At 37.8% G+C, this 27,966-nt stretch overlaps 1 protein-coding gene across 1 annotated transcript; it reads left to right on the top strand.

Annotated features, from left to right (window-relative positions):
* Positions 1–205: 205 nt before the first annotated feature.
* On the top strand, positions 206–27,326 carry CATSPERE (catsper channel auxiliary subunit epsilon; the record flags this gene model as incomplete). The annotated part of the gene is made up of 10 exons (XM_079550309.1): positions 206–408; positions 9,356–9,386; positions 10,609–10,683; positions 11,750–11,856; positions 16,774–16,894; positions 17,275–17,736; positions 23,940–23,992; positions 24,197–24,296; positions 25,503–25,660; positions 27,170–27,326. 10 exons carry the CDS (start codon positions 206–208, stop codon positions 27,324–27,326), a joined length of 1,467 nt encoding a protein of 488 aa, XP_079406435.1.
* Between the last annotated feature and the right edge of the window lie 640 nt (positions 27,327–27,966).

Raw genomic sequence — 27,966 nt, 5'->3', positions numbered from 1 at the left:
CCGCGCCCCGCGGCGCGGACTACGCTACCCATCGCGCCCCGCGGTCCCCGCCCGGCGGCCTGCCGCGCGGAGCTGGGCGCGGTGCACGCTGGGGCGCGTGGTTCCCGCGAACGGCACCTGTAACTGAAAACAGTTGGTCAGCGGCCGCCCCAGGCGCCACCGCGGCGGCGCGAGTCCGCGGCCGTTAGTGACAGGGTGGGGAGTGATGGTGCCGCTGCGGGCGTTGTTCCTGCTGCTCTTGCTGCGGCCGGAGACAGACTGCGCCCTGTGGAGGTGGAAGGAGGGGGCAGGGGCGCCAAGTGGGGCTGTGGGGCGGGAGGAGACCCTGAGCGCGGCTCGGGGTTACACGGGATCTGGTGCCTCGGGTCCTCTTTCTGACTCCCCAGCGCGCAGCAGCCCGTGGCTGAGGTGCTACAGGTGTGCTTGCGCGTCGCCAGATCCACAGAAATGAGCGTTTCTAGAACACGGGGTGAACGTGAGAAGCCATTTTCTCCAGAGGGGTCAGAACATGGCCCTAAGCTTACTCATGAGGAAGAACAATAATGGAAAAAACCCATCTCAGAGAAATGCCTTCCTCGTGCATACTTGAGGCTTTAGAAGTGGAACTAGTGTCTCAGGGGCTTTCATTCTTTCCTACTTCACAGAATCAACACGCCTAGGGGAAAGAATTTTTTTGAAAGCAGCTATTAAAAAGGCATAAGTCTAAATGATGTAATTACTGCTCAGACGGCTACTCAGAAACATGAGTCACTGAGCAGGCGCTGGCAGTCTGCAGCTATCGGGCAGGTCATGGAGTTACGTTGGGTTTTAGTTGCGTCTGTGTTCCTTCAGGCTCACTCCCTTCAACAACTCCAGGAGCTATAAAATTCACCAGAGAGAAAGTTAACCAGTTAAGGGTAGAAAGGTTTATGATAAAATCATATGTAGGACAAGGAGAAACAGCCACAAGCTGAAGTGTAGGAGGTTCCACACCAATGTGTGTAAGAACTTCTTCACAGTAAAGGTGACAAAACAGTAGAACAGGCTGCCCAGAGGTTTTGTGGAGTCTCCTCTGGAGATATTCAAGACTCATCTACCTGTGCAGTCTGCTGTAGGGAACCTGCTTTGGCAGGAGGTTGGACTAGAGGTCCCTTCCAGCCATACAATTCTGTGGTTCAGTGGTTCTGTGATAGTTGGCTGAGTTCTGTAGAAAGATGTTGAGCAATTGCAGGTGATATGAGACAATTGTATGTACACACTTTAAAGAGTAAATGAGCCCCTAACTCTTGATACTGTGCACTGTATTAATATTTTTGGCTGCTAAAAACCATAGCAATGGTGTTCCACTGGACAGAGCCTTGGGGAAGTCAGTAAGAAGCACAAGGAGCTGCTGAAGTCTGTCTCACCCATTTTGCTGATGCAATGGAAAACTTGGTTCTAGTGCAGTCACTTTGAAATAAACTGTACATTGTCTCATGACTCCCCAAAACATGGTCCTGATTTAGGATATGATTTTCCAGTTTAGCTGAAAAATACTAATGCTAAACCATTGCCAGCACAAATATTCTCCTGAAACTCAAAATATATTTGAGTCTTCATGGATAGTGTTCTGATAACATGGTATTAGTGTATTGCTACTTTCCAAAGAGGTACTAGACGCACATTGTCATTCTGCTGCTATTTTTATTCATTACAGGAGAGTTTTGAAATTATATTTTGGTGTGATTTCTTGGTAGGGATAGAACTGCGGAAGAAAACTATGAACTCTTTATCTCCAGGAAAGATGTAAGTGTTTAATGAAGATTGAGGTATAATCAGTATGGTGAGGTTTAGAATTTTTAGTTAATATATATATCTGCCATCCCTCCCCCCACTCCTCCCTTTTCTTTGCAAACTAAAGGGAAGTTTCACTCTAATACCACAAGAGATGCTAAATTATCTACACAATTCACTGTGTTTGTAGTGTAGTTATAAAAAACACTAACTCTTGACCAAAGCAGAAAAACAGGCATCTAATGCCCCTTGTCAAAAATAGGCATTTAATTGTAGTATAAGGAGAAGTTTAGAATAATACTGTACAGAAGTACCCAATTGCACTAATTTTGTTTAATATGATCAAGAGAACCAGCAAGAGCTTGCAATGTTACAGTAGTTCTTTTTCTTCTAGTATGGAGGGGATCTATTAACTTTTTTTTTAGTTCAGCAAGCCAGATCTGCTTTGTGTGAGCATTTTGAGGTGATGCAAAGTTTACCTCCAAGGAGGGAATGAAGAAATGTGACTGCTTTTTCTGGAACTAACAAGCATGGTATTGACTTAGTAAAACTGACCGCACCCATGGTAGAAACATACACTGATAAAGTTTAGGTTTTATTGTCTTCTGAATTGCTCAATGTGTCTGCTTGGAGAAAGTTATAGTTAGGATAGATTTCACTGTAACTCAGGTACATTCAGGCTTTTGACTTCAGTCATTTTCTACCTCTTGATAAACTTCAAGAGGCTCCAACAGGAACTTTTAATAAATAAACACAAACTGGGAGCAATGTGAGATAATTGTTGTATTTCATTCAGCTGAGTTGAAGATATAGATGGAAATGTTACAGATCTGTTTTGAGTTATTCTAATGAATTCTAATCTCAACTATTCTGATTTTTTTTTTTTAAAGGGTTATAGAACAATTTGCCTACATTGTTTAGAGCAGAATTTTGCTAAGAACTTCAGTAGTTCAAACAATCAAGGGTGAATATGAATGTAAAAATCCAAGAATGTCTGGTGGATTATTAGGTGTTGCTCAGCATGGCTTATGGCTCACAGGGTGTTATTTCTTTGACCTTACTCATACTTATAAAACATGTTGAAAGACAACTGAAGGGTATGAATATTTCTTCTGATACTGTTTTTCCTCCTGTAAGTTTGATTTATTTTTTTGAAAGAATACAGATAGAAGAAATAAATAGACCACAGCAACGCAGATGTCAGAACACATGGCCCATGCTACAAGTTTTTTGTTAAAACTAGTTGTTTCTGCTCAGATATTTTGCAGAGTAAAAAACCTACACTGGAATAGTTGTTGTGGAAAAGTGATCTGTAGGTATCCCACAGAACTATGTGAAATGAGAAAATTTTGAAATTCATTAAGTCATTGAAATATTTAATGAAAAACTAGTTAATTTTACTTCCTGTTCATATATGGCATCTTTATCTAAGGTATATTGTGGCTCACAAAAAAAAAAAAATATATATATATATATATATATGGGTTGATAGTGCCATAGTCCAGAAAAGCCTTAAGAATTACTGTACCAGACAATGTTGACGTCTTTAGCACTTCAAACTCTCCAGGATGCTGTTACTTCATCTTCCAATTACTTTATAGAGACAAGAACCGATTATACAGGAAGGAAATATGTCATTTTATTTGAACATTGTGCTTGATGTAATGGATCCCTTCTTGTTTATTCCTGTTTTTAAATTAGTTATTCAAGTTAAACTTTTCCATAAGTATTTTTGGTAAAATTCATTAGTCTTTTTGTCATGATAAAAACGAGATTAAGCACATTATAAAGTAATAGTTGTACACGTCATCATAATCAATAGATTATCACACAGCAATTGTTTCAACTCTGGTTAGATGGATCTAGAATATGAAGGAACTTTATTCACTGAGAGGGATTTTCATGATACATGTGCTATTGAAGATAAAAGTTAAAGACTTCAGAAATGAGAAACATCATCACAACAGCAGTACTTTGAGTTCAATGAGAGAATAGTTAAGATAATACAGTATGCTTTTTAAATTTTCAAACCACCTACTGTAAAGAGGTGTCTCTTTGTATGCAAGTGCAAGTAAGGTAGCAACAGGCAAGACTAAAGATTCTCAGGAAAATAAAATACTTTGGGATTTGTTCTTTGAAAAGTTGCAAAGCTACATCCTTTGCTTGGAAATGAGATTTGTAAATTATGAATTGCAGAGACAGCTATTTAATGTAATAATACTAAGAAAAATGAGGAAAGAAATTTTAAGTTAGTTCCTCAGATCTATGTATTCCATTTTCCCTGAAAGCATGGCAAGTGAATTGTTGTCTTTACAGATGAGAAGTGAGTTTTCGTATGGATGACATTTTAATTTCAATATTTACCATAACTTAAATAGGAAAGTGGGAAAGTAGACGTATTAAATAGAAATTAGCTTCTACTACCATGTTCCCCCAGAATTTCACTGTTCTCAATCTGTGTCCTGGCCTTTCACAGCATCAGACATTAGGAGCTTAATAGAATGCATCATGTGATAGATAGTTTGGGTCATTAACTTTCTGCAGTACATCTGTACATTTCTTAGGAACCCAAATGTTGTGCAGTATTTGACTGAGAGTGATGTTAAATTGGCAGAAAGCTTTTTCTTCTTCAAAGGTCTGGTTTTTTGTTAGAATTTTTCCCTTAAAATGGTCATTGCAAAAGTATCACCTTGAGGGGGGAACACAGTAGCTCCAAATTTACATCAGCTTTATCTGTTTGAAAACAGCAGCCTTTACCATCTCCTGGAATTGCCTTAAGAACTGTGGGTGAGATCTACTACACCAACTATGATTGTATTTGGTTGTTAAATATAGGTTAGAATATGCATTTTTGTCTGTTTTATTTGCTAATCTTTAACCTGAGTTATCTGGTAAATCCTTCGTTTCTTCTGCTGTTAATCCTACCTGATGTTTCTGGACAAGATGGATGAGAACAGACTGGTTAACGAGGTGAAGTGTGACCTTAAAGACAGGCAGTCAGGATGTGCAAGCGTGTAGAAGGGGCCATACCATTCCGCATGCTTAGATAGTTTAAGGACTGGGAAGTGTGCCCTGCCAGCTGGCTGTTCTTTGGGGGCTTGTTTATACAGCTCTTGAAAGAGACTGGTCATGTAATTCTTAATTTCCTCCAAGTGTCACTGATTCTGTGCATTAGCAAGGTTAGCTCGCTTACAGGTAAGGTAGAACTTGAGCTAAAAGCTTAATGCATATTTTATATGTTTTTAGGCTCACATTTCTCTCACACTTTTTTTTAATAAATAATTTATAATTTATAAATAATGCCCTAAACTATTTTTTTTAGTCTTAGAAACATTGATTGCCTGTAACCTGAATACTGAACTGCTAGATTGTATAGTCTGTTAAGAGACAGTTCTTGCACAGACTTCTGAAGAGAACCCTGAAATGCTGACTTTTCATGATTTAATCTAAGTAGATTTTCAGACAAATATCTGTTGTTAACTACTCTGTTATGTACAGTCTTTATTTTTTTAAATAACTGCAGTTCACCCAAAACAACACTGAAGCGTCAGTTTTCTGGAACTTACCGCATAAAACCAAAAGTAAAGACTGAGGTAAACTGCCAAAATAAGTTGTATAAAAATTGATTGCGGTCTCATTGTGTGCACAGTGATGGTTTGAAAGCAGGTGTCTCTCACAGCACCCACAGTCTGTTATGGAATGGAGTTCCTGAGCTGGATAAGCTGTTTACAAAATAACTGTCTTTAGGGATAAAGGTGCTGAAGGGGAGCTTCCAAGTAAGAATGGCATTCATTATTACATTAACTAATGTAATAATGGTTCATTTGGTTGCAGGCTTTATCAGTGAGTTCTGAGATTTATGGTAGCCCCTATTATTTTATTAAAATATTAAACATGTTACACTCATCCCTTTGATGTCCATTTCCTCTTGTTACAGAGATCTGTGTGCTGATTGTATTTTCTCTGGTAAGGCAGCTGCTTATCATATAATCACAAAAAACCCTCAACTATCTCAAAATATTTTGTAATGACCATTGATTGTTTTTGTACACATTCTGCAGTATGATTGCAGCTAAGAAATATGGGGCAATTTTATGGATTTTAACCCTAAATGAGACACCATGGTACATGTGTTATTCAATTTCTTATTGCGTCAAAAGTCTTCATTAATACGGGGAACTGGAATAATGGTGTTTCCTGCCTGTTAAATGGGATTGGTACAGATTATGTGGATATTGTCACAGATTTCCTTCATGCTTACCAACAAAAATCCCCTTCAAGAACTGGCTAATTAGGATTTTTTTGTTCAGTATTTTGTTAAGAACATAAGTGGTGGTTTAGGAGATTGGTTCTGAAGATACTCATGTTGAATCCTGATTATGGTTACCTATCAGAAGAAACTGCAGAATCTTTTAAATGGATTCAGGAAATTTGTAATATTTTGTTGCATCCATGTTCATGAATCCTAGCCTACATATGCGATCAGTGACAAAGGTTTTGGGACATTGAGTTCCTAAGTAGTCTGACTGAATTCATTTGGGTTATTCATAAATCAAAGTCTTTTTCTGTAAGTATTAGAGCATTATATAGGCACATTTATTGCTATAAGTAAAACATAAGCCCACAGCACTAGGAAGGCAGTGTATCAAAGCAGAACATATCTCTCTCTTTTAGACCTTTGAGGATGAAGAGCAATGTTTGCCTGATTCTGATCCTTCTAATTGTTTCACGTGCTATTCAACAGTAGCTTCAGAAATGGAAGGGTAGGTTTTTCTCTACGTGAATATTTTTGGAAATATATAATAATAGTCTTTACTAAAAAAGATGCATTTTTAAAATGATCTGTTTGGAGAAGTGAAAAACATCTCAGCTTGGAATTTGAGTTTTGGATAATGTTATATATTTGTGCATATATATGTGTATACATATACGTCAGATTTAGAACTTCTTTGTTTTTATATTGAATTAAAATTCATGGAAGGGGAAAAGGGAAAATTTTGTACTTGGTAGAGGCCTAAAAATGAAGGATACTGACAAATGGATTATATGCGACATTGTGGTATCATGCAGCCAGTCTTTGCCTGAGCTCAGTCTGTTTCAAGGCAATTGCAGAAGTATATAATGAATGGATATTAAGGTGTTACAATCACAAAATAAACAAGAGAGTTAGGCAAAGTAAATTATGATAACAAAAGAGAATAAATGGAAGGCTTACCTGTATGCTAGGCTCACCTACAAAAACACCAGAAGAGGAGATCTCCAGATGAAATCCTTCCTTACTGGTAGCCAGCTCTTAAATAGGTCTAGGAGGGGGGCAGCCAGGCTCCACCCCTTGCAGCAGCACAGGTGAATTGCCTTCAGCTGTGCTCCTCTGGCTGACTCATGGCTCGCCTCAGGTGATCCATCAGAGGTTCAGGCTGTGACTCAGCAGTTCCCATACACAGAAGGCAGCTAACTAGCAATAGATTACAAAGAAAACTGGGGGATTAATTACCAAAAGATGTAGGCTTTGAAGGACATATGCCTAAGAGGTCTTGAAGTTACAGTAAAAGCTCCCCTTTAGTGTAGAAAGTGGAGGTATTTTGCTTGTAGGGTCCAGAAATATGTATTTTGGAAGAAGCTAATTGTAGAAATAAATAGTATCTTGGATGCTATTGTGGGATTCCGGAGAACATTCTAGAGAAAGGAAGAAGGTGAGACAGTCTCTATGTGTATTTCTCATGCAGTTAAAGTAATGATTTTTGAATTTTAAAATGCAAACATGTCAGTCTGCCCCTTCTCATGTCTGTGAGGAACACTGTGCCAGAGTGAAGCTGCTGCTAAAAGCGTGTATTCAACCAGGAATTTAAAATATTAAACAGAAGTTGCCATTTGTGTGGAGGGAGAGTGCACTGCTGTTTGAGTGTGCCGGCAGATCAATTAAAAAAAAACAAGTAATGAAGCATGAGAGCACATGTTTTAATGCAGTAAGTCCAAACAGGAATGTTGGTGGTTGTCAGGGTAGGAAAGCCTGCCAGAGATAGATTGCCTTATATTCCAAAGCCTTAAGAAAAAGAAAAGTCTGATTATCGTCAAACTCTTGCAAAAGTTCCATAGAGATCCTGCATAAAACCAGTAGTTTTTAGGCAATAATAATAACTCATATTTTGCTCCTTTCATCCACGGAGTTCGCCGATATTCGGCTTACTTTATTTATATAGGAGGAAGAAGTCTATAATGCTAGTCAGGAATATTGTAATGGCATATATTTGTTTATTAGATAAGTATACAAAGTCCTCTTTCTGTAAACATAGCAGTAGGTTTCTTTTTGGTATTTGAACCCCTCTGGTAACTCCTGTATAATATAAAGCATCGTATGGTTGCACTCAAAGCTGTTTTATCTGTTTATTTAAATAGAAAGCCACTAAGTTCCGTACTTGGATTATTTCCATCAATTCCAGAGCAAACTTCCCTGCATGCTTTCTCTTTTGATCCATGTTAATGTTGCTTGAGAATGTCTTTACATTTCCCAGACATTACTGCAAAAGAGAGCACCCTGTTGCTTTTTCTGCTTTCTTTTGCTGAAGGGAATGCACTCGGTATATTTACAAAACAAACACTAAACATGATTGACATGAAGTCAAAGAGCCATGGCAGCAATGTCTCTCGTCCTGAAAGAACTGTACATCACACTTCTTTCTGCTCTTATACATCAGTCACACTAGTTGAAGTTACGTGTATCTGCACCTGAAAATTGCAAATTTAGTTTTGAACTCGCATGAAAATTTTTTTCATTGAATTTGAATATAATTGCTAATTTCTTAATATTTTATTCAAATGCTGATGAAAACACATTTCTGTGTTACGTTTTTCTGCTTAAATTGTTGAAAGAATGATTGACCACCTTTTGTGAAAGCAGTTGATGTTTTTGCAGTGACTTTGTGGAAGTTAGCATTTCATCCAGGATGTTTAGTGAAGTTTGATGTAATGCAATCCTAATGTATGGCTGACATCAGATATCTAACAGTTTCCCCACCTCTCCCACTCAAGTTGCAGCCCATGAATTTTCCCCATTCCAGCCGCAGCACAAGTGCAGGACGCATAGAGGTCCTGTTTCCAACATGACCAGTGCTCTGTTCCCTGTCATGTCACTGCAAAGAGGGACAGGAAAGGGAAATTGTTCTCCCAATCCACTGCACAATGCTCAGTCTCCATAGCTCTGATACAGCAGGCATCCTTCCTTCCAATCTGATCTTTTTAATCTGGTAACTTTAAATTAGATGAACTATAGCAGAAGACATGCTTTCTTTAAGCAGTGCATATTTTTGGTAAGAGGGAAACCACGTTATAAAAAAGCCTGTGAATGATGCTCAGAGTATATTTTTAAATGAGAACCACCAGCAAATATAGATATCTGTCTTTAAACATTTATGCAATGGAACAGCCAATGCCATAATGCTGAACACATTGTATTATAACGTTGTAGACAATGTACACACCTGAAACAAGCAGATTGATTTAAATTGTATAATGTATGTACAACTTGTATGTATATATATATATTATATAGTTTTATTCAATAGAAAGTTTCTTAATAATATTGTATTTTTTATTGTTTTTGTAGCGCAGATCAACTCTTCTTAAATGAGCACCAGGTGAATTTAATTTTGAATGCATTCTTTGACCTCATATTTGTATCTAGATCTTTAATTGTTTTCATTTCTTATGAAATACAATTTTGACACAAACTCATGCTTACTACTGGCAGACTGGCCAACCTATTGTACTCATTTCTTTGAACTTGTGTGTTTACTTGAGATTTTTAAAATGTGTCCCTTTCAGTGAATATGATGAAACACACCATTGGTATGGTAAATTAATATCTGGTTTATAAAATGCCTTATTTCATAACATCTGCAAATTTAATATAAGGAGATTACAAGATAAATTATTTCCTACCTCTCCCCCTTTTTGTTTGAGGTTGGGATCATTTGAGGAAATACGGAAACTTTTCTTATAAACATGTCCATGCTAACAAAGTGAATTGAGATAACTGTTCTATAAATGGTTTGCAGCCTGCTAGAAATGGTGGAAGCTCACAAGTGTGGAAGCAAGCTTAAATTCTGTTCAAGTTCTATTCACCCACCTCTGAGAAAGCAGCTGCAGGATTCCTCAGTTTGCGCTGTTCTAAGGACAGATTGTACAACTTGGCATTTTGATCTGAGTAGATGAACAGCAAACTGCAGCGCATGAACTGTGTGCTGCAAACTTACAGCATGTCTGCTGTTTCATAGCTGCCTCCGTGCACATCCTTACACTGCTCTACTTTGTGGTAAATGGGGGGAGAGCGCCTCACGGAATGATCCTTCTGTTTGCATGTACCTGGGAATTGCAGGTGCTTGCCTTCTGCCTGACTGAAAGAGCAGTGCGTCACCTCCGTTCGGTCATGGAAGTGTCATTTTAGTAGCAGTTTTGCAATGTTTCTTTGACAAGGAGGAAATTCTGTTTTGTTTTAATAGTGAGTAACCTCTCTTCCATTGCTGCAGCAGAATGGGCTGTATATAACTGTGCCACCCATGAGAAAGGCTTCTGAGGGAAACATGAAGGCCTCAGGGGAGAAAAATATCCTCTGCATGAATTTTGCTCTTCCCCCTTTATTTCTGAGAAAATGTGTGCTGTTTCCCTCAGTAGCTGTTGCCCATTGACATCAATAAGAACCAAGGTGTACAAGATTAGTCTGCAGGATCAGCGTTGCTTAAGTTGATGTTATTGCTGTGTTGTTTTATGTGCTATCAGAAGAAGAAATGTTGTCACATTGATAGATTTTTAGTATATATTTCAAAACATATTAACTCTTGTCTCTCTTATACTTACGAGTTAATTTTGTGGATATATGATCCCGAAAGTGCAGATGCCTCTGAATTGAATCACACTGCAGTTTTTCCATCAGAAGTAAGTTGAAATTATGCCACTTTAGAAAAAAGTGAAAATGTATGTCTTGTGAAAATTTACCAGCTGAAAGTGGAAATGTCTTGCTGAAATATTGTATCGGCATACATCTTTACTTCCTTTTACTGTTAGGAAAAGTACATTTGCAATATTTTCTCTTCAGTTAATACTGCAGCAGTGACACGGGTGTGGAATGAGGTGAAACCTATTGTCTGTTTCATAGATAGAAGAGTTAGCAGGTTTTAGTGATGCAGTCACATTTAAGTCTTTTTGAAAATGGTACTGAAGTTGTTGTAAGTGGTAATATCATGTAACATTTAAGTCTCTTCTTCAGATTCCCTGTATCCCAAACTGTTGGAAAATAAGTTAAAAGCATTATGGAAGTCATGAAATGTGATAAATGGTGTTGTCAACTCACTGGTTTAATTCACACCTAAAATGTAACAAGATACTGTATGGGCTGATCTGTATAGATAGATCTCTAGACTGGATTAGGTATTTACTAACGAGGTTATCCAACATGGATTAGTTATAGGGATGAATATTTACAGTAATTTTTGTTAGGACTGGCTTTCTGATCAAAACAAATAGCAGAAAGTATTCAGTTTTGGTGTGGTATCTGACACAGAGTAAGCATGCATGGCACCACAAGTTGTTTATTTATTTTAAGTTGTCATCATTAGATCTTGATTTTTTCACATTTGTTTCATATTTGTTTCATATTTGACATTACTCTCTCGCAGAATAAAAGAAGAAAAAAATAGCAATACTAATTGCATTCCGAAGGCATCTTTGTTATTAGATAACTAGATGTTAAGAAAGTGTTTTTTGTTCTCTGATGTGACAAAAAAACCCACAAATAACAGAATTATATTCTGAGTGTAATATATGCTAAAATGGATTGACTAAATATGGTTTTAGTAGTATGCCATTGTTTGAAAATATATTTTATAATAGAAGAGCTGATTCCAACGTAAGTATTTCTAAAAAGAAAAGATTGTCATAAATAACCTTATCCTAATTGGACAAAAACAGATGATTAATAAAAATGTTTGTTTTACTTACACAGAGTTCTCAGATAGTCAGCAAGATGTTACAGATTTGGGGACAGAAACCTGTTGTTCAGACCTATTTCAAGCAAAAAACATACCACTGTCAGAGGCTTCCAAAATCCGGGTATGGTAATGTATTTATGGTGCTTTTTGTTTTTTAATTGAATGTTCTATAAAATTGTTACATTTATGGCTCTGTAGACAGTTGTTAATGAGTAAGTGTAGAGAGGGCAATGAATAAAATAACTTGGTCATTTTTCTTCTAATTTTTTTTACCTACATTGTAGAAAGTGTTCTTGGAAGCATATCAGTGTGTCCGTTATTTCAGCCATAAGTAGTCAACAGACATGTCATCAAAAATAAAGTATGAGGGACACAGTGCCCAAAGAACTTCAGAATTTCTTTGTAACAGTTTTGCTACACAGAAAAAGAAGGATAATTGAAGGAAAAAAGCAAATGCATGCAAACTAGAAATTATCAGTCCTGAACTAGTGGTATCAGTCTTGTGAATTTGAGTACTTTAGGGAATAGCTTGTTCTCTGCAAGAAGATGTAATTCTTGTTTTCATGGTTACTTCTGTGGATTGATAACAAGTTTTAAACAACTTCCAGATTTGGAGAAACTTTTAGGTACCTGGCTTTAAAAACCCAGGGAGTCCAATAACAGCTTTCAGAGCAACGAGATGTGACTCCTCAAAATACAAAATATGGCTGTGGCCATGTCTGAACCTCTTCTTTGTGCAGTGGGATAACTTTGTGCTTCAGTAATAATTTTGCTCTTTTTGCTTTTCTTTGAAGACAGCTTGTCATCAGCAGGTTTATCTGCCCTTTGTTTCATTCACCATAGTACTTAAATTTACATAAGCATGCAGTTCAGTGCCAAAAAACTCTATTCTACTTTGCATGTACAGAAGCCCAAGGAGTAGAAAGCATGACTAGACTCCAAAATCACCTGAAGTTTTTACTGTAACAAATGGTCGCTGAGTCTTAATCATCAAGCTGTAGATACCAGCTTGAAGCTCAATGTCCCCCCATTCAGTCACGCCATTCCTGGAACTTTAGAACCTATGTGAGCTATTGTGTCAAGCATTTCTTTTTCATTTGGAGAAAAAAAAAAATACTGGCCAGCTGTTATTCACCCTCCTCTAGGCTTCTAAGTTTGGGATTTGCACATTTTTACCTCACGTGACACAAAAAGAAGGTAGCTCAGGTAGAATGTCATTCAGGGTCAACTAAACTGCTTCCAGTATCTCTGCTGGCTTGTTGGCCTAATTTTGCTCTCATAGAGTTATTTTTCTTGATAGTAGCTGGTGGGGTGTTGTGTTTTGGATTTAGGATGCAAACAGTCTTGATAGCACCAATGTTTTAGTTGTTACTGAGCAGTGCTTGTGCTGAGTCAAGGACTTTTCAGCTCCTCATAATTTTCATACTTCTCATACTGCTCTGCCAGCAAGGATGCTGGGGGGCACAAGAAGTTGGGAAAGGTCAGAACCAGGACTGCTGACCCAAACTGGCCAGAGAGACTTTCCATACCATATGGCACCATGCTGAATCATGAAAGTGAGGAGAGTTCACTGGGAGGGGCGGCTGCTCAAGGACTGGCTGGGCATCAGTTGGCTGGTGGTGAGCGATTGCACTTTGCATCACTTTTTTTTTATTCTTTATTTATTCTTTTCTTCTTGTTGTTGTTTTTTCCCCTCTTCCTTATCAAATTGTCCTTATCTCAACCCATGAGCTGACAAGTTGAACACCTCTCACATGAGCGGGAGTTTCTGCTGTGGGACAAAGAGTGAGCAAATGGTTGAGTTGTGCTTAGCTGCCTACCAGGTTAAACCACAGCACTTCTTCAGGTTTGAGTCCTGGTATTTGTGCAAAACATCTTTGACATCTTTTATCTTTCTTTCACCTGTTTGCTTAAGATTTTGTCATTTTCTGTGAGTCTTCCAGCAAAAACCAATACTTAAATATACTCTTCATGATCGGTAGTAGGCAGTAGTTCTAAATATTTGTGATAAAATAATACCCAAAGTATTGATACTCCTTTTAAAGCTTGTTTACTTTTAAAGCTTGTTTACTTTACAGTGTGTTTGCATGTGCTGTATAGGAAATAGGATAGCAAGAAAGTGCCTGGAGGTGAGGGAAATCTGAAGGGGACACAGGTGCTTCTTTATACTACAGCATCCACCAGCAGGTGACATTTGTTGGAGTTTCTTACAAAGGCAATATAGGATTCCAAAGGATTATTATGTATCTTTCATTACACAGGCAACTATGTCAGTTTAATTGGAAATTAAGAAACTACGGTAAGACTTTGAGTATGGACATTGACAAAAAGGCAATTAACGTATCTGATAATTTACATTTGAAAAGTTTCCTGAGGCAATGCCATCTGCTTCTATTCCTATCCTTTCTGTGCTGGAGCCCTTGATGAAAGACGTCTGCACAGGTTGGTTTTTTTTTTTTCCAGTAGTTTAGAAGAATAAATCTAATATGAGGCCTCTCCTACTGTCAGTTGCTCTACTTTTAGCACTATTTACTGCATTTTAGGACAAATACTTTTTTCTTTCCACAAGTATGTACTATTCACCATACGTTCCAACGTGCTGAGAAAAAAAAATCAGCAGTGAGAAAAAAAGTCACAGTTTATTTGATTGTGAGTTCATAAGAAAATAGATCAAGCCAGTAAATGACAGTCATGTGAAAGTATAAGGACTAATATTTCGCAAAGGTATTTGTCACCTGTTTTATTATCTGTAAAATTTTAACCTACATAGACCTCCAGTGAAGCTAATCCAAATATATCAGCTAAATTTTTGCACAAGATAATGAAAATTACTCTGGGTTTACATTTTACAAAGGATTCTCAACTGCAGACATTTCCTGCGACTGTATTTGCCATCTGTCTTTTATTTACTCTTGTTTTACTCTCTGAACACATTATAACACGCTCGCTACTATTTTGTGACTGTACTTTCTATTTATTGAAGAATTGACTCTCAGCATATAACTAATACTGGGTATGATACTGCAAGAAGCGAGTATGGTTTTAACAGGGGTGTTTTAAATACTTGTTAGGTAGGTTTGGTTTGCTCTCAGGCATCTTCATCAGTTGTATCTAACTGTGTAATCGCTAGATGGCAACATAGCAACACTCCGTATCAAAAGCTGCTGTAATTAGAGATGGGCTTTTTTCTGTAACATTTTTCACAGCAGAACTAAACTAATCCTCCCCTGCCCCACCTCGTGAAGTGGGAACACAACATTCTGGCCATTTCAGTAGACTGTTTCTTATTTATATGAGTTCTGGTATTCTTTTTTGTCTTTTTGACTATTCCTTTTTTAAAGAACTGAAGTGCAGAATAATCAAGGAAGAGAAAATAAAATTGCTTTGTAATTTATTTTAACAATGAGTCTATTGATTCACCAAAATCTTCTCATACACACTTGGATATTTTGCAGCAACTTTTTTTATTGAAGCCAGTGGCACTTATATCAACAAGAACAGAATTTGGATCATTTTGTTCTTTTCCAAAATTTAATTTACTGCCATAAGTCTGGAAGTTGATTCATCTGTTAGCAGAAAAACACATCTGAGGTGTAACAAGAAGTGTCCCATAATCCAGCATCATTGTTGAGACCACAGGGCCAGCAGACTAATTCAAATTCTAGTCAGACTGGTCAAGATGGTTACCACTGTCTGAAATTTCAGACTAAAAGAGAAGAAGAAGCAAAACCAATCTCAACTGATCTGCCAGCTTCTTTTACTTTTGGGGCCTTGGACAGACTCGCAGTTTCATTAAATTTTTGCTAAAAATTTGCTGTCTCCTCTGAAGGTCAGCAGCGTCTTAGGAAATCCAGACAGTCTGCAAGTATAGGAAAAGTGTCCTCTATCACATTTTCTTCAGAAGCCAAAGTTACAAAGCTTATATTCCTCCTAGATCTCCTTTATACTGAACTGATTTTTGTTTCTTTTCTAAGTTTGTATCAGCCCTGCTGTATCCTGATGTATTGAAATAGAACTACTTGGGTCTTAATTTTGAAGAAGTAACCTTCTTCAGGGATGTTGACTCTTGCATCCATCAGATTTGTTATTACCCTGTGTACTGCAGAAACTGGACATATTGTTATAGACTATTTCTGTTATGCATGGTTTTCTCTTATTGCTTATCAACACAGTCCTTGCTGGATCATCAGTGGCTCCAGTCATCAACTGCAGTGTGGTTTCACATTAGCTCCTGTTAGTCTGTTTTGTTCTGTGTATTGCAGGTGACTCAATGGGGGCTATGGGAAAGGTGGGGGAGAAGTTCTCTCAGTAGCAGGGAAAGCTGTGTTACTCACTGAAGCTATAATAATGTTACAACCATTCATTTTTAACTTCAGATACTCAGTTCTTAGTGAGGTATATGTATGAAAGCATATACAGAAAGTTCCCAGACATCACTGAGGTAGAGAATATGCCTGCTTAGAAATTACAGGCAGATTTTAAATCTTTTTCTCCCAGTTTTGATTTCATTATCTACTTTCTGGAAATTAGAAAAGGCTTAAGAAATAATTCTGTACCACTGTTGGTACAGTTCTTCTAAGAATATGACATTACTTACATACCTCAATTTCCATCAGTCAGTCCAACAGTAAGATTTCATCTTTCAAATTTACCTTTTTGTTTCTTTCATTTTCAGATTATGGGTAGCTGATATACCTGAAATACCTGATGACATCATCATAAAAATAACTGGAGTATTTCAGGAGTGCTTTGTTCAAAGAACTTCTTTTGTAGTCCCAAGGCCCAAACAGTCATTTCCTAGCAAGAAAAATGACATCTCACTCTGTTCCCTTCAGAGTAGTGAACTCCCTATTAAATGGTCTGCGTGTTTTCCAACAGCAGCAGTTTTGTTATCAAATTTTGGAACTTTCTATACAAACGATGCATTCAGGACACACATAGAAATTAAAATTCTCTCAGATATTTTGACCAAAGGCCTATATAGCAATATAACTGTTGTGGCTCTGTCAGATAATGGAATCTCGTTTTTAATAAACAGCACTTGTTATAAAAGAGAAGCCAGACATGTTTTTAAAGTTGGAGCAGAACACAAGCTTCCTGAGAGTGAAATACTTCGAATGCATTCAAGATATTGGTGTTCATCTGTTTATCCAGTGCAGGTGAGTTATTCGCAGTTCTCATTTGACATTTAAGATATGGATGATCTTCATTAAATGTCTGGATACATCTATTTTAGATCTCTTTTAAATCGTTCTTAGGCTAGGGTGAGAATTAGAAATTACCAGACAGCAACAAATTTATTTAAAGACATTCTGAAATAGGGTCCACGCTGTCTGGCTCTGTGTGAGCTCGTGCAGCCATTTGACATTGTTTCTAGACTCATGGCTTAAATTTGTAAATTGACTTCAATGCAGCTTTGGCAGTTACATTAGTTGAAAATGTTTCCCATAACATCTTGATTTCTTAGCGTACGTCCCTGATATGAACTTTATGAGAAGATAGTGTTTACATAATCATTGTGTTCGTTTTTTTTTAACAGAGTGGAAAACAGTTAAGTACTTGGGCAGCAGGGATGTCTACTGAGCTGTATGTTGGATACAATGAAGCATTTAATAAAATAGCAGATACTGCAAGCTTAGTGAAGATCGTCAGTTTTCCAAACACTGCTTCTTTAACTGTAACAACTGTTAGCTGTGACTCAGTCCCATGCAAAGTGACAATGTTACTTATTTGCAACGCCTGCAGCTCCTCCAGACTATTTTTTCTGGCATTTTATAATGAAGGCAGACAACTTTGGGGCTTAGGAGGTTTTTGCTTACCTGTTCCTCACAGTTCTGCTATGAGGATGATATACATAAATTCAGCATTATCTTCTGGACTGCTGTGGGATGATGTGTTTGCTACACCTATAAAAACAGCACGGATAATGGATATCTTCATGTGTCTGGATCAACACTACCAGAAATGTCTGATGGGAGCACTATCCACCAGATTATTCTCTGTTAAGTATATTTTATTTTAAGTAGTTATTAACTTTCTTTTTTTAGTAAGTGGTAAATAAATGTAAAGTAAGAGACCATTGAAGCTATCTTGTAAATGACAATACAAGAATATCTATTCAATTCATTGGTCTGTTAAGACTGAAACATTAATTTTTGATGGAAAGACGCACCAAGAAAGTATTTAGCAAACTGTTACTTGGATACAATTAACTTGCACTCCTATCAGCATGATTCTAACCTGCACCCCTCTACTCAGTGTGTTTCTAACAAGAAAACTGAGGCTTTCATCCTTAGTATTTGTAACAGGAAGATAATTTGATTTGGTTTTACCAATTGCATTTGACTAACAATGTGAGAACTAATTTTTCCCAAGAGAAAAATAGGCATGGCAATAATATGTTTTTCAGTACATCAAAGAATTTCTGATGTTTTAAGGCATTCATTTTCAGATTATAATCACAGCATCATTGAGAAGGAAATGCTTAAGCAGTAGAAACAGACATGTGGCCTGGGAAGAATATAAGGATGCTGTCCAGATGTGCAAAGGTGGGATCAGGAAAGCCAAGGCACAGCTGGAACTGAGCTTGGCAAGGGATGTAAAAAATAACAAGAAGGAATTCTATAGAAGCATTGGTTAGAAGAGACAGGCAAAGGAGAGTGTATCCCCATTAGTTAACAAGAAGAGAGGTAACAACCGACATGGAGAAAGCTGAGATACTCAATGATTTTTTTTGCCTCAGTCTTCACTGGCAGTCAGGCTTCCCACGTCTCTCACATCTCTGAACTGCTAGACAGGAGCTGGGGGAGTAAAATTCCTCCAACTGAAGGTACCATACAAAGTCATACCGATGGTTCCATGAGAGGAGGTCAAGTGTTTTTACTGAAGCAGCTTTCATAGTGATCGCTTCTAAAGAGAGAGCCTGCATTCGTAAGCATGCTTATGCTGACTTTGGTGGCTGCAAGGCTGCTTCTCCCACATTTCCTCACCCCTCTCTCACAGCTGCTGTGGCACAGTATCTTTTGTTTTCTTAGGTCTGCCCTCCCAGAATCGCCACCAGCAGTGCACAGTGGCTCACCTCTGGCCATCGGTGGGTCCTTTTAGGCACCACTGGAACTGTCTTTTATCAAACGTGGGGCAGCTTCTGGGTTCTTCTCACATAGGCTATCCTTGCAGCCTCCTGCTATCAAAACCCCGCCACATATGCCTGTTACATCCATACATCTCAAAAGTGTCTCTCTCCTGCTTAAGTAACCTGCTAGTTTGGATGTGTATACTGTAATCACAGTGTGTTGTGAAGTAACTGCTGTTTCTCAAGAATTTAAGTCCTTCCCTCACCCTGTACAAGCTCACTGTCTCCCAGCTGGCTACCTCAGAAATAAAGCCGTAACTGAGGCTCAACCACTAGTATGAAAACACCAACCTATGCACTATTGTTCTGGCTAAACTCGGGAATGGTCATTAACTGAAGAGCTGTGAAATGGCAAAAGTAATTGCTGTAGAGGAAGAAGATCTGATGAGAGAAGGGTGGAGGCAGAATCAGCTGCCATTGCTTGTTGTTCACGACACACACCTCATGCTTCCCCTAAACACAGCTCTGTGGTCATCACTGAGGAGAGAGAGTGAATGGTCTGTTTCCAGCTTTGTCTCAGTGCCATGATGTATATCCTCGCAACCTCCCTTGAAACGGATTTGGATTCATTTCCCATGATGTCATAGACATCACTTCTTTCCTCTAATCTATGTGAGAATGGCTGGCCATAAAGTGCAGACTGGGTTTGAAAATGTTGAAGGAAATTTTTTGCAGTATTCTTAGGTGGCACTTGCTTCCCTGTGCTGTGCCTATGAAGAAGGAACAGTTGAGGATTTAGGCAGCTTTGTAATTCTACTGTCCATTGACCATGGCTCCTTGTTCTTCCTTTCTTTCGTTTGTCTTCCTATCCTTGTCTTACAGCTCTCCCACCTGTTCTCATAGAATTCTCATCCATACTCCCTGGATTTCTTTCCCATGAGAGGTTGAAAGTGAAGAGGTAACCATAGTGGCTGGGTGCTGGAGTATGTAAAATAATGACTGATTAGAAAAAAAAAACTTTTTTTTTTAGAGCTGACTACAGTGGAATAGGATTGGCATTCAAGTAGAGGTGACCAGATAGCTACTATGCATACGGTCAGGACCTCTTGAAGCCAGCAAATCATAAGTGTCTGTGTGCAGAATCAAGGAGAAGGCAGGAAATGGGAATGAGGATGCTGAGTTGTGCAGTCCTTGAAAACACACTGCAGGCATGACAGTGCCTCAGATGTTTCAGGGAGGAACTGCATTGCTTAGGCTGAGAATAGACTCGTGGGTACCTTTTACAGAAGAACTTGAAGAATGTAGAGGTTCAAGCCTTATTTTTTTTGTGCCAGGGAATTTTTCTTAATTATGTGATGGCTCCTGGTTTGTGCATGTAGCCCGTAGTTTAGATACCTATTTTAGAGTAGGTGATTCCCAGATATACTGTTTGGGCAAGTCAGAACCACACAGAGAGGGAAAAGATTGTCTGTCACCTGTCGTTGGCACTGTGGAGAAGCCATAAAAACAAATTACAGAAGTAGAACTGGACATTTTTTCAGATTCTCCAGCTATCATGAAGATATCCTTTGTCTCTCTGAAAGCACTGCTGTGGTCAAAAGATTTTTACTAATTATTTTTCTTTATTCTTTTATAGGAATTTACATTTTCTCATCAAACTGACAATATTTTAGAATCCAATTATACACAGGCATTGTGAGTATCAGAAAATGTATATAGTAGATGTAAATTTGATAGTGTCGTTTTGATAAGTAGGAATTAAAAGCACATCAGGACTTCACTAGCTAATGTGACCATTATTATATAAATAATAATGTTAATATTGCTAATGGGCAGATACTGATGCTTGCTTATATACCTCAGGGAGGGGTATATGCAGCCTACTTGGAAAAACTGTGTCCACCTAATACATAGATTCATTCTTTTTTTTTTTTTAATGCCGATACTGATAGGGTTTTTCAGCATTTATATATTTGTGGGTGAAGGTTCAGCTGTTAAACAAACTTATATCCCTAGGTTATATTCACATAAGAGGATCTTGGGTTGGAAACCAATCCTAACTTTCTTATGCTCATTTTTGTTTTGGATTTGCATACAGGTTTATTCCAATCTCTCCATCTCTGAAAGTGTTGACACTCAAGTTACTGAAGTGATAGTTCTGACTATTAACCACCTTTTTTTAGAAATGGAAATGTCCCTATGACAAGCAAGATGCTGATGTCTTTTTAATGTGAATGAATTGATGACAAATTGGTAGCCTGCAGGAGGCTAAAGAAGTTTCTCTCATTTGGTAGGCCTTTTTATTAATATTGTAGAGACTTTCCAGGCTCTAAACCTTACATAATGCATGCAAATCAAGAGCCATTCTTCCTACAAAGATATGCAGGAGATCAGTAAGTGTACCACATGACTGAACTAAGCCGTTGTCTGAGGGAGATGACTTCAGCTGCTGTTAGAGTCAGCACCTCAATGTGTAACCTTAGTACAGTGCTCTGGCAAAGGCTCTGTAAGGATTTGGTGTACGTATAACATAGGGAATATGAATAAGAACTAAAAAGATCAAGCTGCACTGATGTATAGTATTGATAAAGCTGAGGCTTAGATAGTTGTGTCCTGTTCTGATATTCACCATTCAAAAGGAGTATAAAGATACTGGGAAGGATTTACAATCAAATCATTTGGTGAGTGAAGCAGTTTTACAATCTGAGGCCTAAGAAATCAGTTTGTTTTTTGTATTTTAATAAAAGAGGCCGTTGCACTCAACATTTTCATAATTCTTACAACTTTGCACAATGCTTAAGTGTTCCACTGGATGTGCTGTAGGAATTAGAAAGGTATGGTTTTCCCCAACACTTAATGGCCAAATTACCGTAAGGGAAGGTGTGTTTCTTTTCGCTCTCCTTTGAAACGCTGGAGTTTGAGCTCAGATTAACAGGATATCCAATATGATAAACAGTGCACTTCTTTGCTCCAGTTTTACCCCCGATTTCTGGGACGTAGGATTCCTGAAGTCCAGTCTTGCTGGTAAAGACTAAGCTGAAGAAGGCATTCAGTTCCTCTGCCTTTTCACTGACCTGTGTACCCAGCTCCCACAGTTCATTCAGTGAGCACACATTTTCACTGCTACCAACTGTGACCCACAAGAATCTCACTGCCACTCAGTGAAGCAACCTAAAATCTATCAGTAGGTCTACCACTGGCAGGCCCCTACATCTTACATCTCCATCTGGGAGAAAGACTGCAAGAGATTTGATGCCTCTACGTCCTTCTAACTCAGAGTATAAATCAAGCCTACTTCATAGGTAGAAATTATTTGCAGTTTTTGAGACAGTTCTGCTTGTGTTTTGTGCAAGCATCACTATGCAGTCAAATCTGGTTTCTTTCAGGCAAGTGACTTCCCTATTGTCTATGTGATAAAAGTCTGTCTTTAAGCCCTTCGTTTGGAGATGTCTGATTACTTCAGAATTTGTTCTCCCCGCTCTCTCCCAACAGCATGCTGTTCAGTTTTTCTTTCAGTATCAACTGCTGCCTTCAGTGATGATTTACAAACTTTTACAATTTGTGTAGGTGTGCCATTCCACCTTTTTTTTTTTTCCTCCATCCCAATCAGTCAAAATGGATTTCTTCTTGGCAAGTTATAAATATTGTGCAGTTGATTTCAGTCAGACTCAAGGACAAATGTCTTAACATTAATATCTTGAAGTATAGAGCTATAAAGAGCACTGTATGCATCTGATGATATCATCGTGATGCTCTGCATCAAAGCACAAAGTAGCCTGATTATTCCTTTGTCAAAAATGGTTATGCTTTCAAAGTTTTGAATCAAAGCTGCTTAATATTCTCCTTCAAGGAGTGCTAAAAATACTCCTGAACAAGCCTTGCCATTTCAGAATATCAGATCATAGATGGGAAATACCATTGGGTGTCTTCAGTACACTTTTCAAGGTCTGATGATTTTCTGAAATTGATTTATTTATGGAAAACTACACCAGAATTTGGTAAGTACTGCATATCAGGGCTGCCTCGGTCAGCAGTCTCTGACAGACTTCAGATCCAGTGCCACAGCAGGTTGTCTCATGCCTTTAATTTTGGCTTCAATAGAAGCCAGAGTTCACAAAATGTGAAATAGGATAGGATGTAACTCTGCTCATCTCCATCTGCCTAATTCCAGATTCTACTCACCCTGGTAATGGGTTCAGGGATAAGCAATTTTAAATCTCCCATTACATTGATCAGTCTCCCACCCAAACTTCACTTTTCTGCTTTTCACAGTGTCATTTATCTGCAAACTCAAATAAAAATAAAAACAAAATATTCCATCCTTGGGTAGCTACTGTGTTATTCGAAAGTAACCTGGAGGTCTAATAATGTCAAACTTGATTCTCTGGAATCAGTAAGCATCTAAAATTACTCACTACTAGAGCTGACTCTCAGTTTCAGACATCCACCTGTAATCCCATAATGCCTGAATTACTACAGTGAGAGTAAAAGAGACATTGAATTGTAGGTGATGTGATAATAAAGTAACAGTAAGTAATAATAATTAGTGCTTCTTGCCTCCAAATGAAATTACCTTCCTATTACTGTAATTAAGTTACTTTGGTGTTAACGACTGATTTCAAAATGAATTATAACATGAACTCTTGTTTGGGTGGGGGGATTCTTTTGTAGAGAACTGACCAGTGGTGTTATGTCAGCTGAACTGAAGCCTCGTGCTGTTGAAAATGCATGTGAATTACAGCATCAGGTAGGCACTGTAGCTTGAAAAAAATACAGTAACAATGCTTCCCATCAATTCCTGACCTACTGTCAAGAGGATTTCACTGTATAGCATCCTCTTTAATTAACATGACGTAAAATAACAAAGACTTTTCAAGAATAAATATAAAAGGAGGAAAGTTCACAGAATAGTCTTGATGCCAAAGTGTCCGAGATGAGTAAGGTGTGATAAGTTGTGGACTAGAAGGGAGCCACACTACTGGATTATCGTGCTGATTTGTGCAATAGTTCTTGTAGTCATTATTCCCACTAGTAGTGAGCAGCCTCCCTCAAGTCTGTGATGAAGCTCATTTCTGGAGTTTCCTGGGTAAATTAAAATTTGTTGGTTTGTGATTTGTTGGGTTTTTTTTCAGGTCTCCCACTTTTTTGTTGGCTGCCCTCCAAGAAGGCACATTGCTGTTAAGATGTAAGTTTTAATCACTTGTTGTAATTCTAAGATGCCCTAGGACACCTTAGCATTTTGCACAGTGTAGATAGGATCACCGATTACCTATCTTACCCTCTGCAGCCACAGCAGCTCTACATGCTTACTGATCCATGCACAGTTAGAAATACAAAGGCTGTATGTGTTTCTTCTGTTCTAATTAGGATCACATTCCATGTTTTACAGATATGATGGTGATATTTGTGTTAGAAATGTTGAAGCAAATTTTGTATTATGGGAGATAAAAGGCAGAACTGACGATGGGTACACTTCATCCATGAAAAAAGTAAGCCAACTACTGAGAATGCTATTGAAGTATTTTGTGCATAATGGTCTACATGGAAAATAGGACTGTTCTTACACATGTTGAGATTTCTTTAATCTGAATGGATGGATTTAGAAGTTTAACATTTTAAATTTATACTAGATTTAACATTGTATTCAATATAAAAAATGAAGCATGTGGGAGTTATCAAAGCAATACACTGAAAGGAAGAAGAATCTGCATTTAGAATCTGATTTGGAAAATGCAGCTTAAAAAACTTGAAATTTCAGACCGTCTTCTCTCCATAGAGAAAATAAAACAATACTCACTAATTCACACTGTCTTGTCCAGAGAAATTCTGCCCAATCTCTTTATGAGTAAAGTGAGGACATTTCCTCCTTTTTCAGTAGAATGACAATCAATATTTAAGCCAAATCAAACCAAACACAGACGCTGTATATAAATCTACACAGATAATACAACCTTATAATGAATCTAGAGTAAGTAATAATTTTATTTTTGCTGATTGACTAGATTCCCGTGCCAGGAACTCACAAGTGTTAGGAGTTTGAAAGAACATAAAGAGAATGTATAAACCATGACATATTGTTTTGTTTTGTAACCATCAAGCAGCCAAGCTGGGATAGGAAAAGATAAAATACATATAGACATAGATTATATAAGATATAATATCACAGAGCTACTGCTTTGTCCTGTCTGCATGAGATTTTCTTGTCTGGAATTCAGCCATAATTATGAAGCATCTTCGTCACCCTTTCTGATCAAGGAAAATATCTTCTGAAGCATCAGATGTAAATTCGGAGGCATTTCCAAGTTTGCTCGCTTTTTACATTCCATCTTTTCTGTGTAGTAGTAGACAAGGTCTGTATAGTAGAGGCTGAATAAGATAAACTGAGTGCAGACTGGCCACAATAAGATCAGCAAATTCCCTAGTGATGACCTTAGGAGAAATACAGTTCCTTTAAGAACTGATATTTGTGTTTGGGAAGTTATTGGCAGTTTCTTAATAGTGCTGTGAAGGGACTGAATTAGATAATTTATGTTCATAGGACATTTAATTTGTACATTTACACAACAGAATCCGTTTATCATTTTTAGCCACTGCCCACAAATTGAAAAGCAAAAAAACAAAGAATGACTAAATCAGTCTTCGTGTTGAATTGCTTTTCAGAGCTAGTTCAGCAATAACTTGTTGTTGTTGTTCAGAATTACAGATCCTGTTTTGAGCTTGAGAACAGTTCAAAGGAAGGACTGAATGAGCAGTATCAGATTTTAAACAGCACTTCTCAAAACCACATGGCTCGGCCTTTTAGTCATGATGCCACTTACGTGTTCAGAGTGAGGATATTAACTCGAAACTACAGGTTATTGTCTTTTTTAATGTTTAAAAAGAAAGTGTGATGGTGTCGGATCAAAATGGAAAAAAATGCGGACGTTTATATTTTAAAAATATTTTTGCTCAGCAATTCCTTTGGCTCAGGTGTTTCCAATGTTTCCACTTCAACCTAGCTCTAACTCAGAAATTATTCAGGCGTCATTCTTGAAATCCATGGCTTTTCCATTTTCTGGACTAGTCTACAAAATAAACACCTGCTACATAATCTGAAAACAATGAGGAAGTTACAGGAAAAAGAACAATACTGTTTGTAAATAAACATAGGTGAGCTGAGAATCTTTAGAAATATCCAAGAATCATAGAATTGTTTGAGTTAGAAGGGACCCTTCAAAGCCACCCAGTCCAACCCCCTTGCAATGAACAGGGACACCTACAGCTACATCAGGTTGCTCAGAGCCTGACCCTGCCTTTGCTTCAATGATGAAAACAGCCCAACAGCTTTTCTTATCTATTTCAGCTTTTGGGATTTAAAAACAGTCTTTGCAGTCCATACATATGGTGTAACAGAAAGATAACAGCTAGTGGATATTTTTAATGGATTTTTATTTAATATATTAGATTCTCCTTTTGGTCTTCCTTTTTTGCCTTTTTTGTTTGTTTGTTTGTTTGTTTGTTGTTGTTGTTTGAAATATACTTGATAGTACAAAAACAAGAAGACAAGATACTGTGTTCTTTCTCTGTACAGATGATTCATAGATAAAGACAGAAGTTATCTGCACATTTTTAAAGATTTTACTTCTTCAGAACCTCTGCTTGAAAGCAAGCAGGGTGTTTTTCAGCCTGCGAGGCCTCACCTGCTGTAACTCCATGTTCATGCGAGACCCAGAAAGCCAGATGCTTCCCTTGTGATTGTTTACATTCAGTTTGTGCCACTTGCACCTATCCTGCAGAAATCCTATTTCCACGGCCTCCTGCTGACAATAAAGGATTTCCACGGATGGAAATGAAAATCAAATTTGAACATTATCCCATCTGCACTTCTCCAGCACACCAGAAACTCAAGAGGATTGCTTTGGCCATGTTAACAAACTAATTTAACTATGTAAGAAGTGTTTAGAGAAAATCCTTTTATCCCAGCCTGCAGGCTGAAAGTAAACAATGGATAACACCTGCTTCACACTGCAATTCTTGTGGTGTTTTACCTTCTGTTTCTGTATAAAAGATAGCTGGAGTTGGTGAGGTTTTTAAACCAAATGAACTTTTAACTGCTCCAGTGCTTTTACTTAAGGCTTTATTTGTTACTCTTAATCAAAGGAATCTTGCCACTTGTTGGAAGAAGCAACTCACTGTGGTACATGCCTATAGAATTTGGAATCATGACCATATGGATTCCAAGAAATACCTAATGATTAACCAGATGAATACTGTCTTAAGTTACTGTACCAAGTGACTGTACTGCTATGATGAAATCTGAGCTATTCTTCACTTACTATTGACAGGAATCTAAAAAATTATTATATTTTTATTTGCATTCCAGGTCAGATGTTTCTATGGCTAAGCTGTATTCCTTCATCACACTCAGCACCTTGTTGGTCTGCGCCACCTTCTGCTACAGATACAGCCTCACTTGGAAGTCTGAAACACTGGGCAGAAGACCTAAAGGCCAGTATCTCACTGATACACTAACAAAGTAAAACTTTAAATAGGATGGTGTTTGGGACAAGTGATACACTGTTTATTAACAGATGGTTTTGCGAGTACTTCTTATATCTGTATAATACTATTTAATGCATTTAGTTTCATATACAGAGGGCATGCCAGTCAACGTGTCAGAGCTCCTATAGGAGCAGAGCTTTGGTGTGGCTAACAGTTTTTAAAAGACATTTTCCAAGCCAAGCTAAGTTAAGCTGCAGCTTATGCTCATGCTTGAGTTGGCTTCACATTATGATTTTCACTGACTCAACTATGGTATCAGCATAATTTTTCAGTGTGAAATCTGATAAAACAATGCAGGCAAAGTTTCTGCTCTGTCAAAGGGCTGCAGCCAATCAAGTTCTGAAAGTGCTCAGCACAGTCCACAGAGGGAATATTGTGTGTTTCTGATGATGTCTTTTGATGCTACATGTTTTACTTCTGCTGACAAATGTTAATTCTATCTTAAAAGTATGTATTTGATCATACTTCCTCTCAAGCTTATTCACTTGTTCAGTATATAAATGTTTGTTATAATATAGTTGTGAAAGTTATAGTTGGTTGCAGTAGTTACATTTGTTATATCAATAAGCAGTCATGCTTGCATCTATTTTTAACACCATCTGAAGCTGTTAAAAGTGT

This window comes from Tetrao urogallus (genome assembly GCF_951394365.1).
Source record: "Tetrao urogallus genome assembly, chromosome: 2".
In the NCBI taxonomy this organism is placed as follows: Eukaryota; Metazoa; Chordata; class Aves; order Galliformes; family Phasianidae; genus Tetrao; species Tetrao urogallus.
The sequence above is the reverse complement of the archived record's forward strand: the minus strand, read 5'-3'. Positions and strand labels throughout refer to the sequence as shown.